This window comes from Diuraphis noxia, unplaced genomic scaffold, assembly GCF_037042655.1.
Source record: "Diuraphis noxia isolate RWA-SAM2 unplaced genomic scaffold, SU_Dnox_SAM2 contig0005, whole genome shotgun sequence".
Taxonomy (NCBI): Eukaryota; Metazoa; Arthropoda; class Insecta; order Hemiptera; family Aphididae; genus Diuraphis; species Diuraphis noxia.
This window is the reverse complement of record NW_028301715.1, coordinates 24,563,126-24,583,614: the sequence shown is the minus strand read 5'-3', so window position 1 is coordinate 24,583,614 and position 20,489 is coordinate 24,563,126. Positions and strand designations below refer to the sequence as shown.

At 30.7% G+C, this 20,489-nt stretch overlaps 3 protein-coding genes across 5 annotated transcripts; 2 read left to right on the top strand and 1 right to left on the bottom strand.

The window, feature by feature from the left end:
* The first annotated feature begins 1,905 nt into the window (after nucleotides 1-1,905).
* LOC107172012 (mitochondrial glutamate carrier 1-like) lies at nucleotides 1,906-7,497 on the top strand. The gene is made up of 8 exons (XM_089229037.1): nucleotides 1,906-2,396; nucleotides 5,262-5,288; nucleotides 5,532-5,666; nucleotides 5,730-5,876; nucleotides 5,943-6,079; nucleotides 6,163-6,348; nucleotides 6,409-6,565; nucleotides 6,629-7,497. The coding sequence occupies exons 1-8, from the start codon at nucleotides 2,365-2,367 to the stop codon at nucleotides 6,768-6,770; spliced, it is 963 nt and encodes a 320-aa protein (XP_089085163.1). The 5' UTR covers nucleotides 1,906-2,364; the 3' UTR covers nucleotides 6,771-7,497.
* A 3,022-nt stretch (nucleotides 7,498-10,519) lies between these two features.
* Rga (CCR4-NOT transcription complex subunit regena) lies at nucleotides 10,520-20,485 on the top strand. 3 transcript variants are annotated; one of them, XM_089228201.1, is made up of 7 exons: nucleotides 10,520-10,651; nucleotides 18,171-18,424; nucleotides 18,500-18,813; nucleotides 18,930-19,238; nucleotides 19,296-19,557; nucleotides 19,621-19,728; nucleotides 19,797-20,485. In XM_089228201.1, exons 2-7 carry the CDS (start codon nucleotides 18,252-18,254, stop codon nucleotides 20,020-20,022), a joined length of 1,392 nt encoding a protein of 463 aa, XP_089084327.1. In that variant the 5' UTR covers nucleotides 10,520-10,651; nucleotides 18,171-18,251; the 3' UTR covers nucleotides 20,023-20,485. The 3 variants fall into 3 exon arrangements, with proteins under 3 accessions (XP_089084327.1, XP_015366696.1, XP_015366695.1); XM_015511210.2 differs by lacking the exon at nucleotides 10,520-10,651 and adding an exon at nucleotides 14,541-15,312 and having other exon boundaries at nucleotides 18,500-18,771; XM_015511209.2 differs by lacking the exon at nucleotides 10,520-10,651 and adding an exon at nucleotides 14,543-15,312.
* Nucleotides 11,630-14,183, bottom strand: Vha26 (V-type proton ATPase subunit Vha26). Its single transcript, XM_015522279.2, has 4 exons — nucleotides 13,996-14,183; nucleotides 13,655-13,830; nucleotides 12,879-13,047; nucleotides 11,630-12,218 (listed from the first exon to the last, which is right to left on the bottom strand). Exons 1-4 carry the CDS (start codon nucleotides 14,026-14,028, stop codon nucleotides 11,916-11,918), a joined length of 681 nt encoding a protein of 226 aa, XP_015377765.1. The 5' UTR covers nucleotides 14,029-14,183; the 3' UTR covers nucleotides 11,630-11,915.
* Nucleotides 20,486-20,489: the final 4 nt, after the last annotated feature.

Sequence of the window (20,489 nt, the reverse complement as noted above, 5' to 3'; positions counted from 1 at the left end):
CCCTCTCTAACAAACTGAGAAACGTAAAATAAAATAATCTATTAAAAATTAAAATACCCTTCCAACACCAAACGAAGAGATGAAGTAAATATTACTCGAGCTAAAATAGGCCACTCACATTTAACTCATGCTTATCTCAATATCTCAAAAGAAAAGAACCCCAGTATGTGATACTTGCAATGAGACACCAACACTAGAACATATCATCATAAATTGCACCAAATACACGGAAGCCCGCAAGATCCTCAAAAACCCCACCTCACTCCATCAAGCACTCTCAATGAAGACAATACGGGCACAATCAATGTACCTATTCTTCCATAGTATAAACATAAGACATCAATTGTAAACACATGTAAATACTTGTAATAATTATAATGTTCACTTATTTATATTAATTTAATGCAGGCTAAAGACCTTTGATGTCGAAGCCTTATAATAAATTTATAAAAAAAAATATATATATTTCAACAATTTTGTGCATTGAGCAAATTGGTACACCGTCCTTTCATCGTGGCTATTTCATCGCGAGCCTATTCGTTGTGCGTCAATTCATCGCCACTAGTTCATTGCTCTAAACATCCTCGCCAACATTTCATCGTGTAACAGTTTATCGAATACATTATATCGCGTGGCATATCAACGTGTATGACGCATCATCGCAATATTCATCATCGTATCAAATAAATAAATTAATTAGATTTTTTTATAAAATGTTTATTAATGTTTATTAAGCTTCATTACTTTAATAATTTAAAAAAAAAGTTCAATCGTTAAATACAATAATACAATAATAATATAAAATACAATAATAAATAAATAAAAATAAAAATATTCAATGTTTTTGGACATCAAAATTGAAGGCCAATCCTTTCAAATAGAACCAAATTGGTTTATTTCCGTAGTCATCTACAATCCTAATAATTCTTTCTGCTGTGACGCGGTATGTTTTCTGTCCAACCCGTGGAAGTCGGCCAGCAGTCAACTGTGTTTGGGTCGTTTATCGCAGTTTGGCAGTTTAGATAGGTGCGTTACCTATACAACATACACGTATATAATACGATGATAAAATCTCACGATAAAGTGAAGCGCGATGAAATTAAACGAGCGACGTAGTTCTCACGATGAAATAACCACGACGAAATATTCGCGATACGATACTACACGATTATTAAGCTTGCGATAAAACGTCAGCGATGATTTTTAGCGCAATAAATTGATGCCCGATGAAGTATGAACTGTCGCGGAATCGAGCAAATTACATAATAATACCACAGATTATATAATATAATACGACCTCTAATTTACAGGATACCTACTAGTACGATCTAGCGGTATTTTCTTTCATTTTCCACATTTTCCTTCCTTTGAAGTTTGATCAACGGATTCATAAACATTTTTACAAGTTTTCTTTATCCGTTCTTTGAACACGATGAAATTATTTATTTTCATACAATTCGGAATTTCCTCATGGCAAAACCGTTAAACATGACCGCCAGAGCGTGTTATAAGACGGTCAACTCTCGCGAGAACCGAGAACAATACCTTTTGCTTTATTATCTAAATAGAGGAAAGAGAAGTAGAGATTGGAGTACCGGAGTACCAGACGTGCACCACGGCGGCAGCAGGCTGTCTGTGTCGTCGCGCATTCTATAATCTATGGTTGAGCAACAATCTACAACCGCCGTGGTCCAACCACAGTCCATAAACGACAAACGTAATTAACTCGTAGATTATAGAATAGATTTCGTCTGTAAAAATTCCGGCGTGCCGGGTCCCGACTCCCGGTGTTTGTGGAAGTGGCGAGTGGCGGTTATCGTTATCCGTTCTATCAGAGAACGTCATGTGCCGCGTAAAATAAATAAAAATAATATAGTCACTGTTGTCGTAGAACACAATAGGTAATTCAGTAATTGTACGTTTTATCATTGCGTTATAAAATATTTGCATACAAGCATATCGATTGCCGAGCTCGACACCGACGGACGGACAAACGAAATTATATTTTAGTGTTGTATGATTTTTTTTTTTCGATTCTCCCTCGCCGGCCGCCGCTCCTGTTAACACCGCGACCGCAGTCGGCACCCACTCGTTTCGGCCGAAGGCGGTCGACGGTTTACTTTACGGTTATGTTACTATGCTAGTTTGATACTTCAGTTGTAGACTTGTAGTAGTTTAGTCTTTAGTCTGTCGCTCGCCGCGGCTCTTACTGCAGTCGTTGGCGTCGTCGGCGGTTTGTCCTTAATCTATGACACTGCGATTACGAGTTTACGACGACAGTGGTTGAGTGCCGAGTGGTGTTCCATTCGAACACAGTACGTGACGTGCAGACGTGATTAACGTTTTCAAAAATCCTAACTCGCCATGGCGTCTAATGCTCTCCAATCTGAAGCAACGTGAGTAGTCTTGCACCTATATATTATATCCGATATTCATCGCATGTTTAAAAATACTTAGCTTTCATGTAAGATGTAACTGATATTGTGAATATTAAACGATTTACGTTTACGTGTGTAGGTTGTAGGTATACAAGTGACTATAATAACACAACACGCGTACGTACCTCCGTAGTACAATAATATCGTTTTTGTATAGATAGATTAATTTCTATAATCCGTCTCGAAACACTTCACTTTGCAATCTTAAATATTTTGTGAATGAAGACAGTAGACATTGGAAAAGTGTGACAAAAAATTTAACTTAAAATAAGTATTGAAATGGGCTTGTAATTTTTACATTTGACTAACATTCTGATGTCTAGTTACACCCCAAGTTACACAGTTATTTGAGTTAAATATTTGCTTGTAAAAAAATGAATATTAAAATTGTTTACCAAATCATCGTTACTCCCGGGTCCTAGGTGCCACTTGATTATGTATATAGTTATAGTAGATGAATTTTAATTATTAAAATAGGTAGAAGTTAACCCGAGTTTACCTTATCTCATATTGCTGTCTATTTTTATGATTAAAACAAGCTTACTGTCACTGAGGCATTAATACCTACCTAATACTAACATGTATCTTGCATCTATGCATTTATAAGGTAAATCAAATGGATATTATTAAAAAAAAATTACAATTCATTCCATTTATATAAAATGTTATAGCTATATAGGCCTACGATAGAATATATTATAACCAAAAGTTTTCAGTTAAATATCATAAATTCCTTATTACATTTGGTGATAAATCATTCAATTGTTTTAAAATTATAAATATATAGTAGGGTACCTACCTACGTAATTTTAATTGTGAACTCATCATAAATTATATCAATATTGGTATTTATAGAATCAATTTTACCAGATTGACCTTTGCATTTTTCTTTTTATCTATTATAACAATTATTTTGATTACCTACTTATTTTATTCATAGTTTGTTAATCCAATTTAATTAAAATGAAACTTTTGTCTATCAAAAATTTGCTTATCATACATCTTGTACAGTGTGATTTATCATATATGCTCACCTACTTTTTCATTTAATAATGCATTTATTCAATTTCTGATTTTTGGAATTTTTTACATAAAGATCATTTTTTTAAATTCTTGAGATTTTTGTACTACTTTGTCCTGTGGCAATTCAAACTTCTGTTTTTCAAATAAAAACCCTCTTAGGTAGTCTAAAATATTAAATTGATTATTGCATGCACCTGATACAAAATTCAAACAAATAGTTTTTTTGATTTTACAATGTTTATATTACGGATAATAGTCCTTAAAAATATTTTTACTAAAATATAAAACAATCATACTTAACATCAATTTTAGTTTTTATTATAATTTGATAGTTGTTAATAATTACAATTAATGATACCTAGTATTAATTATTATATTTTCAAATTAAAATAATTTCACAGATTACAAACCTATATTATAGACATATTATCATTAAGATATAAAATTAAATAACGTAAAAACTAGGTACTCATTCAAATTTTGAATTAGGATCATCAACATTTAAAAAAAAGTTATTCATTTAATAATTTACCGTAAAAAAGTACTGATCAATTAGCCTTTTAGGTTTTATAATTTTATTGGCATTAATTTTTGCAGAAGGAACTTTTTATTTTTTAACAAAACATCAAATTTGTTGAATTGTTATTGTTATAAAATGTCTAACCACCTGTTACACTAACATGCATGTTAAAATAGTATTATTTATATCAAATGCAATGCTATTACAACTTAAAGATAATTAATATTTCTCTTTATTTTCTCATATTTTTTACCAACAAAGGTCAATTTAATAACTTGTTTTTAGCATTGTTCACTATTTTTTATTTTTCTATTATATTTTAATTAAACATAGTTAACAGGGTAACTGTGTATACATTAACACAATTAAATAATTGAAGCAATATATTGCATATTTTTATTTTTAGTTATGTATGTCATCCAACTAAAACTGTTAGTTTTTTAATGATCATAGTTGAATCAGAATTATGTGACCAAAGCTTACCTAACATATTATTATATTATTTATTCTTACAAATAAAACATTACTACATTTATTCTAACTTTTTTGGATTCTCTAATTTTCATGGAATTATGAAGTTGAAAATTCATAAAATTGTTGTAATTTTTACCTAAGGTAAAAAAAAACCAACTCAAGATTCTCCATAACTTTTTCTTCTAACAACTAAAAAAAAAACTCCAGAGTCAATATAGAAAACATTTTGTGAACAATATAATCATCTCCGTTCAGAATCATTTTTCATGTACAATGATATACCTGTCATTGCATTCAAATTTAATACATCCATTATAGTGACCTACTCTCCATCTCTACTATACAGCAGGTGACCCACTTGCCCACTTTTTTTATTATTAAAAACTATAAATGTCTGTATTATGCTAAAAAATTGACAATTTATGCCTAAAATATAATTTTAATGAATATGGTTTCAACTTCAATAAAAAAAAATTGGTGACGCTGATCAAATAACTGTAAAAAATATAAGCTATAGGGTGGTGAATGGTGATATCAACACCATGGCTTTTGAGTTTTGATACTTGTATAAAACATCTAATGGCCAATTCCTAACTCAAAATGACCCCTACGGGGATATAAATTACACATTTGTTCTTATTGAAAAACTATACATAAATCAAGTTGATTTTTACTATTAAACTACTTTTGTTAAATGAAATGTTCCATGTTATGTTTATACTTTATCTACTTATTGTATAGCTGTGATTGTCCTGTGCTTAATACTATCATATTACCTAATAAATAAATATAATTTTTTTTTTCAGAAAACTTCCATCTTCAAACCGTTTTTCGTAAGTATTGTTTTATTTACACTTTAAATTTGATACAATGAATTAATATTCATTAATACCTATATAGGAATATTTTTTTTATTTTTTTTTAAATGCAAAGAAAAATATTAAAAGGTATAAAATAATATTATATTAATATATTTATAATCATATTAATGATTATCAATGATTATAATGATTTTAGAATATAGTAAATATAATTGTTATTGAAATTGTATATTATATGATAATTTATAATTGCAGTTTATTACCAAAAATAATAAATGGAGGAATAGCAGGTATTATTGGAGTAACCATAGTTTTCCCACTGGATTTGGTTAAAACAAGACTTCAGAATCAAAAACCAGGTCCTGATGGATCCTTCATGTATAGATCGATGTAAGGCTATACAAAAGTAATAATTATAATTTAATAGTTTAATATTTTAAATTTAATGTATAGGTTTGATGCATTTCGAAAGACATATACTGCTGAAGGATATTTTGGAATGTATCGAGGGTCTGCTGTAAATATTTTGTTAATTACACCAGAAAAAGCCATTAAATTAGCTGCTAACGATCAATTTCGACATTGGTTGGCAACACCTGGGTATGTATGCTATAAAAAATTACTAAATAGATCAGAAGAAACACATTAAAAACTTTCATTTTTAAGGAAGCCTTTAACATTATTACGCGAAATGTTAGCTGGTGCAGGAGCAGGGCTTTTTCAAATTGTTGTTACCACTCCTATGGAATTATTAAAAATTCAAATGCAAGATGCAGGACGAGTTGCTGCGCAAGCTAAATTAGGTAAGGTTGTTTTTTTTTCCATAAAAATTTTTGTTTGGCTTTAAATTTAAATTTAAATAGTTTATTTTATTTATGATTTTTAGAAGGAAAAACTGTACCAAAAGTTTCAGCTACATCATTGGCACGAGAATTAGTTGCGTCTAAAGGGTTATTAGGTCTCTATCGTGGTGTGGGAGCTACAGGAATGCGTGATGTAACATTTTCCATCATTTATTTTCCGATGTTTGCTAGACTAAATGCTTTAGGACCACGTAAAAAGGATGGCTCTGGTATTTATTTTATTTTCCTCAAATCAACTTCAAATATAATTTATGATTTTTATTTATCAGGTGATGCAGTATTTTGGTGCTCATTTATGTCAGGTTGTGTAGCTGGTTCAAGTGCTGCTTTAGCTGTAAACCCAATTGATGTAATTAAAACTAGGTTACAGGCGATTAAAAAATCTGATGCCGAATTAGAATATAAAGGAGTTGTTGACTGTTTTACGTGAGATAATATTTATAAATAAATAAATAAATAATTATAATTATAATTTTAATTTTATTCTAGAAAAACATTACGTAATGAAGGTCCTTTGGCATTCTTCAGAGGTGGAGCATGTCGAATGATAGTGATTGCACCACTATTTGGAATCGCACAAACCGTTTATTACTTAGGAGTAGCTGAAAGAATTATGGGCGTGAAAAAATAAAGAGGCGATATTCAGTGTAAAGCAATAAAAAGTATCAGCAATTAGTTCACTTTTATCCTTACACAGTATTATTGTTAGCTCATTTTTTGCGTTTTCACATATTTCTTAGACATAGTTATATACTTATACGAATTTAAAATTTAGTACCTACAGGTCAAAAACCATTTACCAAATTTCACTAAATTATCATTGTGCAATTATATGATTCCGAGGCCAATAACAGTTCAGGGTTGTTATGATTTCCATATTTTTATTAATTTTGTTGGCTTAAATAGTTTATATAATTGTACTATTTTTATGAAAAAAAACCATTTATGATACTATGATAGACAATAGTTAAAGAAGTTAACTTAAATGAAAACCATAATTTAAATATATGTTACTTATATTAAGATTGAAATTAACTGTGATTGTTTATGGACATTATCTTCTTTGTGTACTTAAATATTACCTGTGTTGTCATGCATTCCGTGTCCAATGTAACCGTGATTATATGTTAATGCCAAATTTTATATTTTACTTACTATTATTAATGATGTAGTATTATGCTTGTTTTAACTATTTTAATGATGTCTAAAAACTATGATAAATTTGACAATTAACTTTATTAACTGAATAATTCTGTTTGTGTTTTTTTTGTTTTATTTTATAAAATGCTAAAAACATTTACACTTGGTACCTATAAACTCTAGTTTATCAAATAAAACTGGATATTATAATTATATAACTGTTTATTATTTACTAACTTATTTATTTCTTGAGTAAAATATCAGTTATAAATATATATTAATTTATTATAACTTATATAGATTCTCATAACAAACAAGAGAAAACATTTTTGATTCTGATGAATAGTAAGAGTGAGATTGATTCGATTGTAACATACAATCCATCATTATATTGTATATTTAATATTTATTTTATACAAAAAAATAATCTGATATTCAAATATATGTTTACATTTTGTATCGCACTGGTAATTCACCAAGCATGCTCGCTCATTTTTTTCAATAATTATAACATAATAAAAAAATTAACAAATTTCTTCAATTCTTTCTTGATTTATCAGAAGAAAGAAAACATTAGTTCTCTAGCAAAGATTATAATTTAAATGTGTTGTCACAATATTCAAATGTGAATAGTAGGGTGCTACGCTTTTAATCAACATAGTACATAGCCTTCATTGAATTTAATTTTGTGTTATATTGATAATTAAATTAGTCAAACATTCATGAATCTTCCTAGGAGATTGTAACTTAGTATTTGAATTAAACTCTAAAACAATGAAATATTTATTTTAAATTATAATTATAATTTTATTGTTCAATGTACAATGTAATCATTAAATTTTATCAAAGTTTCAAAAATTAGTCATCACAAACGGATATGATCAAAAGTAAGAACATGTAATTTTCCCATCACAAGAGCAGCCTAACAAATGTGTCGTCGTCCAGTGGTTGATATTAATTAATTTTAAGTGTACAAAACATTACTGGTTAATAGCTATGACATTGAAAGATGACCCTTATTTTTATTAACATTACCATCGTAATATTCTTATGTTTAATTATTGGTATATAATTATGTAGCTGCATTATCTCAACGATGTATGTTTCTTATCATTTATATCCATATAAAAATGAATGGGTATTAAAGTATTAGAAATATAGGTACAACAATGAATTACTTATTTAAATATTAATCTATTATCCATATTTGATAAAATTAGGTATATATAGGTACAAAATTCTGTCATATCTATATAGATAGATAGAAAACCCCTAATTGGTACCTATTATTATTTATTTTTCAAGTCTAATATTCCAAATTTCAATAGTAGTTATTATAGTACAAACTATGAAATCCTACTCCTACACATAAGTGGGATTTTTGTTTTTTTTTTTTTTTTTTACAGAGGGGGCTAAGGTGTGTTTAGAATTCCCAATTTTGAAATCAAAATTCTCATAGTGACATAGTATGTGTAGTACTGTAAAACCTACAGTACAGAGCCGTTATATTATTTATACATATAATAAATTAATAATTATTATTCTCAATATTCTCACTGTCTAATCTATATGATCATAAATCTAATTGTAAAGAAGGGCTTCATCAACTAAACTAGTTTTTTTATTGAAATGTGCCATCGGGTCTATCCTCCAACTAATACCATTATTAAATCAACTTATGTTTGGCTTCAATAGACAATTGGTAATCTTTAGGCGAGCGGTTCTCGACCTTCATAAGTGTTTTAATAGTGTCAGAAGTGCATAGTTCACATTTTATTTCAGTATGATTTTATATTTAAAAAAAAATATTTATAAATTAGGTAATTAATAAATATCATATAAGAAGGATAATATGTCAGAGTCGGGTGGAAATCGTCATGGTGATTTGCTATTACATAAGTCCAGTGGCGAACCCACTGACCTTTGTGGGGACTGGGGGAGGGGTTGTGTTAAGGGATATCAGCTAAGTGATGTTATGGTATAAATTAATTTTTATACAGTAAAAGGTAAAGTAGGTACGAGTTATATGATATTTGAATATTTCTAAAAACAGTTTTAAAGAAACATTTTGCGTATTATCAATTATTAATAGAAGTTTTACGCATAGACATATAATTATATAAATAAATATTTTTTTATGTCTATGGTTTTTCGGTTACGGGATATATACAGCAAAAACGACATATTATTATTATTAATTATTGCACTGTAACAGATATTTGGACATCTAGGCACATTTGGTATTATATATATATATATATATATATATATATAATTCTTATAAGAATATAATGTACTATTTGAAACCTATTTTCTTTGTTTTTTGTTCTGTATGTACTCATCTAACTACGATTCTGTTTTTATGTTATTTGTACAAATTACAAATTACGATTAACCGCATTACCGGTTTTGTCCTAGCCAGGGCGATCCAAAAACAAAATAAGTAGATGCCTATCTACTATAGGTTGTTCTTATGCGCGCATATATAGGTAGGCATTTATTATTTAATAATTATATAATCGTCATATATGATATATCGGATAGTTTTATTAAGAATATTGGACAAATTATTACAATATTTATATGATGGGTACCTACCTAGTGTCCTAGTATATTAAATGCACATCAATCCCTCCCACAAACATGACTAAATTACGCCAATATGCTATGCTCAGAATCCCCAAGCTTGAAACGATTTCCAAATTGAACATTTTTAATTTTTTGTTAAGTTAATTTATAACTTAACGAAGTTGTAAAAAATCGTTAACTTTCTCAGACTTTGAAATAACATTTTAGCTATAGCAATTTATGGTTGAAAGCTAATAAAAAGAAAATAACAAATAACAGCCCTACATCTACATTTTTTTGTCGTACTTGCACCCGCCACACCCAGGGAACGGTCATCGCCGATATCAAATATATATTATTATGTACAAGGTACAACGCTGACGCAATGCAATCTCGCAACAGGAGGGCAATATTCGTGTTTACAATAGCCCTGGTTAGAGTGAGCGGGTTGCTGAAAAAAGGGATCTGACGTCGGAGGGATTGTCCTTGAAAACGAAGAGCCTGCTCCTACTACTATCTGGCCAGTGGACACCGTGATCGCATTGTCCTGCAATCAGCGCGAACGCATTATCCATGACAAAATAAATATTATACAATACGGTAACCTACCTATCTATTTTGTTGTGGTTCACCATGACACATGCGCATCACTAAAAACCGATCACTATAGGTTCAGTGTTCAGCGTCTATACTATAATTGGAAAGATTCTTTTACGAAGTAGCGATCAGTGCGTTTTTCTTTCGACTCAAACAGTCGCGTTACCTATCCCTACTGCGGCATACTCCTTTTAGACAGTGGACTTGGTAAGTTTGCACATTTTTAAACATTTTAGTGGTGTATAGTTTATGTTCTATTCTGCAGAATTAACAACCTCAGCTCCCTCCGGAGAATCAGGTGGTAACTGCCTAAGCTCAAATATCTGATGAGTGGTGTCAGTGGTGACTGACAAGATCTTTAACACTTATTAGTGTAATCAGTGTAGAGAATTTACCTAGATATCATAAATTCTTTTAGTTTAGCTAATTTTGCATTATTGCAGACATATAAATACCTTAAAATTAGTCTAATTACTTAATTATACACAAAATAAAATAAATAATAATACATGTAGTTAAATAGTTTTAAATTCTTACAAATTCAATTTTTGAAACATCCTTTTTTATTGTATATATATAATAGGAATTTCAAAATTTAATATTTGATTTCTTGTGAAATATTTTAACTTTATGAAAAACTATTTCTCCAGTGAGGTAATAGGAACCTTGTACTAAATATTCAAACCTTTTGACATACAAGCATTATTAAAAATTCAATAGTGTAAAATTTGTTGAGTTATTATATTAAGTTCAGAAAATTCTTTTATACAATATTTGGTAGATTTCAAACTCTATACTACTGAGGCATTCCTTTTTAAGTATAATAAAAATACAAAATTAATTTTATCTAACACTGATGTAATGCCTATGCATTCATTTGAGAATCTATATTCTCGAATTCTTGTTTATTTTATCTATTATACCAAATACCAACAAAAATACATTTCCTACTTGAAACTATGCTCAAAATTAAAAACATTTTACATATTTCTGCACCAAAAAGTTTTGTATAAATAATGGTAAATATTTATAAAACTAACTTCAATAAATATAATATTTTTGTTTTTCATTGAATTTCTAATAAAATAATTTTTAATATTGTAAAAATTGTAGTTTTGTTAAAATGTATTTTTATTGATGTTACAAAAAAAAAAAAAAATAAATAAATAAATGATAATACAGCAATAACAATACCAATATAATTTGTATATTAATGAATTAAACAACAATTTACACGATAAAACTTGACACTAATCTACAACAAAGAAAAAAAAAATTCACTCAAAATATGAACTTAAAATATGTAGACTCAAAGGAAATAATTGTGATTGAACCTAAACTATGTATATATGGGATGGTTAAAATTTATTCAATACAATTTTTACCAAATGGAATGCGAAAAAATATTTTAAATAGAATGTTTAACTTTAGTTTTTAATACACATATTATTGCTGTGGGGATATTTTGTGATTATTCAGCAAATTTTCTGTTTGGATTGCGACCAAACAATGCAGTTCGTACAGCTGGTACCAATTGCTGTGCAATCAGTTCCAATCGCGATTCCAGTGTGTTACAGATTTTTATTTTATTCTTATGTGCCAACAACTCAATACCACCACATGTTTGAGGGGCTAAAAATGAATCGGTATCCAATTTCAGATTTACATCCTTATTGGATGCTGTCTTATACTCAGCTGCCACTTCTTCAACTAATTCTTCTACAACTGATAAATCTACTTCACGAACACGTAATGTGACATTTTTCTCCAACAACTAAACAGAACAGTAATAAAGTTATTTTTTAAGTATTATCATTTAAACTTATATAAATAAATTAATATTTTAATAAATAAATAATTATTATAATTAAATACAAATTTGGTATTAATATATTATTATATATTTTTGATAACCATAAACTTCTTGTATGCCAATGGCCATAGACAACAATGCTTATTTATTTAAATATATATAAAAAAAAATACTATACATTTTTTGAAAATAATATGGCCTTAAGGTTCCTTTTAACAATAAAAAAATAATTATAAGGAAGATAATAGATATTATACTTATGTCTTATGTGTTGTCTATATTTCATTTACATATAACAAGCCAAATTTAACATTAAGAAGAATATATCAAGCTCTATTATTTTTAATACTAAAGTGATTTGACCTATTATCAAATTTTATCTAGAGTACCTCTTAAATTTTTTATTAGTTAATTAATTTTGAAAAAAGTTGTGATGATTTTAAAATGTACAACATTCTCTTATATTTTTTATAAAATACTAATAAATCAATAATTTTTAATCAAAAATTTAGTTATACATAAATTTAGCCATTTATAAAATGTATTGTTTAATATAAGAACAATTTATTTATTTTAATACCTATTATTTACATCATACATTGCTATTGCTATTTGTCTAACCTGTAAGATTGCTTGCAATATTAATTTTCTAAGAACTTCTCTGTACAAATCAGGGTTATTTGTCACTTGGACTAAACGTTTCCTTGCTTCATCCAATACATCACTGACATGATCTTCTCGCACTTTCAATGTCTTAAGACGTGCTTGATTCAACATATTAGAGGATTGACTAAAAGATTTTAATGAATCAATTATTAAAACACTATATAATACTAGGTTCTATAGTTCGTAATATGTGTATTAAAATGTTATCACAATGTTGTTATATGTTTTTGATAAATAAAATAAATTATGATGTCTACCAATATATTTAAGCATTTCTTTCACTATTTAAAAAAAACCACATAAACTACATAAATGAATAAGATTACTATTATTTATTACTAAATTTAGATTCCAGAAATAACAGTATTTTAATACTTTAAAAATTATTTTCAATAATTTATCATAACTTAAAAGAAGGTTCTAACACTACTATATCAGGCAAGCTTTTTAATTAGGCACTGTACTGTAAAGTTTACAAATAAGTATTTTACAATCACTAACAATTTGTAGTACCTTACAAAAAATGTATTTTATGTTTTCTATTGTATGTAGTTTTGGATAAAACAAAAATGGGGATCTATATTCATAATAATTAACTACTGGTATTTATGATGCTATAATTAATTGTCAGATGGACAGTTCTTATACGTTTTATTCAAACAACTATTGTAACCTTGAAGTGGACAAGGGTGTGTTCAACTTGTAGACAAACACTTCAAAGGCACACTCACATTTTTTTCTGTAACTCCACTTGTTTCTCTTTGCGTTCAAAATACTCCATGATCTTGAGCCGTTGATGTTGGACCAGACGGCCTTTTTCAATGTTGAATTCTTCTTCGGCTTTGGCATCGATTTCCTCAGCTTTCTCATTGGCTTCTTGTTCGATGAAGGCCATCATGTGTTTGATCTGTAGAAAGAAAATATAAATTGATGAATAAGGGTTGGCATGGTCGGAGTGTTATAAGTAAACAGAACACAGCATCAAAGAAAAGATATGGTGACAAATGAAGTGACCGCAAGGTGTCGGTATGACAGTAGTAGCTGAGCATAGAAAATCCTGCAAGATACTCACTTGTTTTTGGACATCGGCATCGCTGAGCGCCATTTTTGAAACGTGTGCTAGACGTGAAAAATATCGACGAGATGAAAATCTAGAAAATCGAAATGAGTCTGAAAAAAAAAATTAAGAAACGGGCAACGAGCAGCGAAATGGAACAACCAACGCCCAATGGTAAATTAAGTGCAACAGCAGTGCGACGGGTTGGTAGGAATTGGATAACGGTGGGCGGAGTGGGGCGCAGAGTCGTAGAAGAAGATATTGCTGCGTTATCAGCGCGTTATCATTGGGACGTCCGGGAAGACGGGAATTTTTTGACAACGGGGAGGTGAAAATTACGATTTCTGGTGGCCACGACTCGGAAATCGAGTACTGACGGATGTGCGCTTGAGTCCCGAATTTACCCATGAACCCGAGTCCGGCGAACCATCGTGGCCGTTTTCTCTTCCACGGAATGTAGCTGGTGCTTTGTTTTGCTCACCAGACGTGTTATTGAGTTTGTCGGCGGCCGAGTAGGTGTACTTATCGTATATAGGAGCATACACACACACACACACACACACACACACAGTCTAGTCTTCCCCGCTCGGCCGTTTCGCAAAAGTCTACCTTACAATAACTATACATATACGATTTATATATATTGTTATAATACAAGACGAGACCGTTGCCGACCCTCACCACCAGGGCATCGTCAATCGTCATCATCATCATCGACACCGCCGCCGCCGACACAACTGCTGTTGCTTGAGTCGCGCGTCTAGTCCGCGAGAGTTGTTACAAAGCGTTATAGTGGTCTCGACAACTCTGGTTTTTTTTTCTTTTTTTTTTTCCATCATATTTTCTTTGCTCCACGCCGTCGTGTCACGGACCAGTGACCATTGACTGTCCTCAAAAATCATCTTTCCACCATAATTATTTATCTTCAACTCTTATTTTTACCCACTCCGAGTCCGCCGCCACCGCGGCGTCTTCGCGCGTTTGCGTGTGAGTGTAAATCTGCGTGTGTGTGCGTGTGTAGCAGTACGCTTTTCGGCACCACACGCCGCCACCACCTCCGCTTAACACGGTAAAACGCGCGCCAACATACGGACCGTGCGTCGGTGCCAAAACGACATCGTCAACAACAATAACAACAACAACAACAACAATAGCAACAAAAACGACGTTGACGACGACAAGAACGACCTCGTCAACACGGACGGTAGCTTTTGCTTTTGAGCGCGCTGGCCCTTGCGCCAGTCATGTCGGCCAGCGGACGTTGTTGAACGGATCGACAGACGGCCGTCACCGCTCGCGCACTTCCATTTGGCAGCACCTCCCCCCCGGAAGGTAAGCACTGAGCGGGGCCGTCGCCGTACGTGTATTCGCAGGTCTAAAATACGACGCACTCGTTTTTCACGGTCGCCTGCTCGCCGACATCGAATTTTTGATTTCCCGTCTCCTTTGTCCTCTCTCGTCCTCGTTGTTTCCTATCGTTTGCCGGTGGTGGTCTGCGCATGTTATTCCAAAGGAAGTCCGTTGGTCAGTCGCCTTCCATCGCGTCACTGTGCCTCGGAACAATGAAAACCATGCGCACACCTCTGTGCTTGCGATTCGAGTCCACTGAGTATAGTTATAGTATAGTGTGTCGGTTTTGTATTTTACCGTTTTGATGTCGTTGCACGTCTCAAAACAACATTGTTCTTGTGGTTGTAAGCTCACCGATTGACTAACTCTTGTTCATTTTGATTAGTAACATTTGTATTAAAGTACTCGATCAATGTATACAAGTATATTATTCGGTGTAGACCTGATGTTAAAATATTCTCTGTATTACTCTAAAACCGGCAAGTAACTATTTGATGGAAGTGGACATTTTGTCCATTATTACTGTATTATACCTACCTTGCTATTTTATATTTCCATATAAATTTGAGCAGACAATCAACATAATATGTAAATGATGAATTAAGAGATAATAGCTTTTGTACCTATGTGGAAAAATGTGATTTGAGATTTAAATTTTGAGTATGTAAGTTAAATGTGAATGTACCTACGTTTAAATGATTCAAAATGTATTGGTTGAAGCAATGGTTAAATCATAACAATTGAATTAAACTGATTTTTTCACACTTGATGGTGTTTTCAATTTTCTTTTAAATTATTTATTGCTCATTTATTATAGGTATACAGTATTCTATTATATTTCTGGGTTAGTTTAATTTAATGCAAATAAATGCAATAATATGCTAATAAAAGTTCATTAAAATATCTTGGCTTACCTAATACCTTTTTAAAAATTGTGTACAAAAATTAACCATCTTTTAATTGTTTTTAAATATGCTTCTCTATCTGATGTATTTGAGTTAATGTTTTATAAATTAATAAGTATCAACTCGTTTACCACTAAGATAATAATTTAATTATCACCTCGATTATCACTATATATTTACATCATTAGTTCATTACCTATTGCGGTTATTAAGCTATGCTTTGGTTATATAAAAATTTATAAAAATTTCATGCAACAAATGACAGATATTAAACCTTTCCTTTAATGGATTGTATTTTACAATTAATGTTGGTATATTGTTATTACTCAATTTTTAAGTAGCTGTTTTTCTAGTGTTAATCGCACTTCTATAAATTTGTCGGGTATTTATAATATAAAAAATAAGTATATGTTCATTTGCTTTTTATTTAAACTTCACAAATAGGTACAACATTTTGAACAATTATTATGGTTATAACTATTAAACTGTTGTCCTAATTTCTGATAAAAATTCATCAATATTATTGTATTAATTTTCACCGAACTAAATAAATAAGATCTCTGTAAACATTAAATATTGATTCAAGTTCATTGTTTTGAATAATATTGTTGTACAAAATAAGTTACTAATTTTAAGACATTAATTTACGAATCAGTTATTATTATTGCTGTATATTCATAACTTATGTATACCTAATAATACACAATTTAAATGATTTGAATTATCATAAAATAACTATTGACAAAACTCAAAAGAAAATTTTTGGTATCTGACCTCTTTAAAATATCAAACAGATATTTAAATTATATTAAATGTTTATTAACTTTGTGTTGTTGTAAACAACTTAAAAAAAAAATATTTTGTGTTTAATTTTAACAAAAAAAACTTATCAAATTGTGAACCAACTGTAGGTACTTACTGATGAACAATATATCTGTAGAGTGCACTTTTACTTATACTGACAATACCTTGACTATATCATATATATTTCAAGAAAAACACTAATTAGTTTTTTCTATTATAGTTACAGTATCTACTTGAAAAATTTGAATTAATAAAGATCATTATTATTGTATTGTATTATTTTTAAAATAAGGCAAATACATAGGTGCATACATAAATAATAAAAACTTGATTATAATAATTTATTATTATCGTTATTATTTTTTATTTTAATATATTATACTTATAAAATTTAGTGGGTAATTAAAGCAGACATTTTATTTGTGCATATAGATTTTATATGTACATAAGTATACATAATTTAAACCTCTATGACAGACATAATTTAAAATATAGTACCTATTGTACTTTTATCATTTTGGTTAGCTTCTGTACAATTTTTGTTATTTTATAACTTTTAGTGGATACCTGAAAAACAATTTTACATAATTCAATTTGTTTAATCAAACTGGTTTTCAGGGAGGCTCACACTGTGTTTGCCTTTAAACAATCTCAATTAAATTTAAAATTTACATAACTGTATTACCTAATACTTATGAGAATAATAAAAGTATATTTGCATCAAATAACTCTAAAAAATTACCATTCTGTAACATAAAAACAAATTACAGAATTATAAGGTACCAAACACTACAACTTATACATAATTATTATATCACACTTAAATATTATGTAGTATTTAGTATCATTTGCTTATCATTAATTTGTCTTTAATTATAAAGCAATGTTTTATTCAGTTTTGAATATTAAATGAATATTATGAAAATAAAAATTTGAAATAAGTGGTACCTATAATAATAATATAATTTTAACTATAAATATATATATATATATTGGTTCTATTGATTTATTTTAATGGAGTTCTAGTGTTTAAATAATTTTCCATCTGTACTTCCTGATATTTCTCAAAAATTTTTAAATTTTTAAAATAAATCAAATATATTTACTAAAATATTTATTTGTGTTTTCTAGCAAGCTGAATATAAGACGTGTGCTTAGGCACATTACAAAGTTAACAACAGGCGCAACAGTGGCTACCGCGGCAGCAAGCAAATGTTTACACCACAACACCAACAGCTGTCGCCTAATCGGGCGTCAATCAACATGCAGTCGCCACAAGCCAGTAACCTATCGAGAGGTATATTTCAGAGAGGTGGGTTTGCGACCAACCCTGGAGCAGACAGGCGAAATCATATGCCGGGTATCGCATCACTCATGCAAGAATGGTTTGTCACAAATCCTAGAAAAAAAAACAAATGTATATGTATAATAGTTTGAAATGTATACATAATTTAATAAAGGAGTTCAACATCATTGGCGAATAACGCAATGAATAACTATGGTGGGTCAAGTTCTAGTAGCAGTCGATCTACGTCTGGCTACAACTTGTCTTCCCAGCATGGTTTTCATTCGGCATTTGGCAGCAACCATGTTGACAATGGCAATGCGGCACCTCCTATACTGGACCCGTCAGAGTTTCCTTCTCTCACCACTGGACGTATATCCGGCAGTGGGCAAGGAGACAATGTCGGTGTTCTACATTCCAGCACAATGCCTGCAGGAAAACCTTATGGTAAACATTCACCATTCAAATCATTTGATCAGCTGTTTAGTAGTGAGTTAAAATTCTGTATTTGTGTAGTTACTTAGTGATATAATTGTATAAACTATTAAGAGATACAATCTTATTTGATACTTTTTATTTATATTAATTGTGCTTTACTATTATAGTGGGAATGGTGAAAGCACCGACGTCTGAAACGAGTGAATTTACAATGAGTAGTAAAGACTTCCCTGCATTGCCTGGTACGCAACCTCTCAGTGTTACAACTACCTCGTCTACGACAACGGATCCAAATCAACAGTCCTCAACAACAACTTCTGGCTCGACGACCATTTCATTAGATCAGAATGGAATGCAATCGTCTACTGACCATCTGTCAGATCAGAGACTGAACAACCTGAATAGCCAATCGGACAATAATTCTCAAGAAAATGGAGATTCGGGAACTAAAAAAGGAGTGCAAACATCACCTGATGGTTTGTGTTATAAATCAATTGTGCTGTTTATCAAACTTAATTTAAAATGTTATATAGGTAAAGTGACTAACATACCTGGTAGTATGGTACGTGATCAATTTGGAATTGTTGGTCTATTGACATTTATCAGGGCAGCAGAATCGGATCCCAACTTGGTATCATTGGCTCTTGGACAAGATTTAACTGCACTAGGGCTGAACTTGAACTCACCTGAAAACATTTACCCAACTTTTGCTGGTCCTTGGGCAGATGCCCCATGTCGACCGCAAGACGTTGAATTCCATGGACCTCCTGAGTATATTATTAATCATGGAATCAGGTAAAAAATATAAAAATAATTATGTATTCTCAGAATCTAATATTGTTTATTAATACACCTTAGGGATAAGTTAGCGCAAGTTAAGTTGTCTAGGTATAAAGAAGACCTGTTGTTCTACCTCTTTTATACCAATTATGGCGATGCGATACAATTGGCGGCGGCTAATGAATTGTAATTAAATTTGTTTTTCTGTATATTCTTCACATAGTAATATTAATATACCATTTAAATTGCATCAGGTACTCTCGAGACTGGCGTTATCATATGGAAGAGCGCGTATGGATTACGCAAGCGCCTGGATTGAGTTTAATAGAAAAAACTAGTACATATGAACGGGGCACGTATTATGTGTTTGATGCGCTCACGTGGCGCAAAGTGCCCAAGGAATTTCTGTTGGAGTACAGCAAGTTGGAAGGTCGACCCACCGTACCAAATGTGCCGCTCACCACCCCTAATCTACTCTGACACAACGAGCACCGTCGGGGCGTAGACGCACTGCCAACAGCGACCGAACCTGACGTACACCAGCCCACGACGGTCGTTCTCAATGCAGCCATCGTCAACTCCTAAAAACCCTTTCTCACTCCCAGTAACCTCCAAGTATATATGGAATACCTACAGAACAATACTTTCTGTCCCCTTTGCCCACAATACACTCCTACGAAATGAAATAAAAATTATACAAGTATTTATAATAACCGATAGATTTGCTGTCATTTTTTTCTGGTGAATACACTCCCACCATATTAATTTAACATTTATTATAAATAAAACAAAAGTTATTTATAGTCATTTTATAAAAGAAACTTACGTACAATTTTGTAAAGACAAAATAAGCAAAGATAAAAAAAAAAAAATCATTCTTCATTTATTAAGATTATGTTATTTGTTTTTAAGTTGATAAATAAAATTTTGAAACAATAAATAATTTG

Excerpts from the sequence above, each read along its gene's own strand:
- Vha26 (XM_015522279.2), bottom strand. The coding sequence starts at position 14,028 with ATGGCGCTCAGCGATGCCGATGTCCAAAAACAA. Across the intron at positions 13,831-13,995 it reads ATGCCGATGTCCAAAAACAA|ATCAAACACATGATGGCCTT; the intron begins GTGAGTATCTTG and ends TTCTTTCTACAG. Across the intron at positions 13,048-13,654 it reads GTGGAGTTACAGAAAAAAAT|TCAATCCTCTAATATGTTGA; the intron begins GTGAGTGTGCCT and ends AAAATCTTTTAG.
- Rga (XM_089228201.1), top strand. The coding sequence starts at position 18,252 with ATGTTTACACCACAACACCAACAGCTGTCGCCTAATCGGGCGTCAATC. Across the intron at positions 19,558-19,620 it reads ATTATTAATCATGGAATCAG|GGATAAGTTAGCGCAAGTTA; the intron begins GTAAAAAATATA and ends AATACACCTTAG. Across the intron at positions 19,729-19,796 it reads TTGGCGGCGGCTAATGAATT|GTACTCTCGAGACTGGCGTT; the intron begins GTAATTAAATTT and ends AAATTGCATCAG.
- LOC107172012 (XM_089229037.1), top strand. The coding sequence starts at position 2,365 with ATGGCGTCTAATGCTCTCCAATCTGAAGCAAC. Across the intron at positions 5,877-5,942 it reads CATTGGTTGGCAACACCTGG|GAAGCCTTTAACATTATTAC; the intron begins GTATGTATGCTA and ends TTCATTTTTAAG. Across the intron at positions 6,080-6,162 it reads TGCTGCGCAAGCTAAATTAG|AAGGAAAAACTGTACCAAAA; the intron begins GTAAGGTTGTTT and ends TATGATTTTTAG.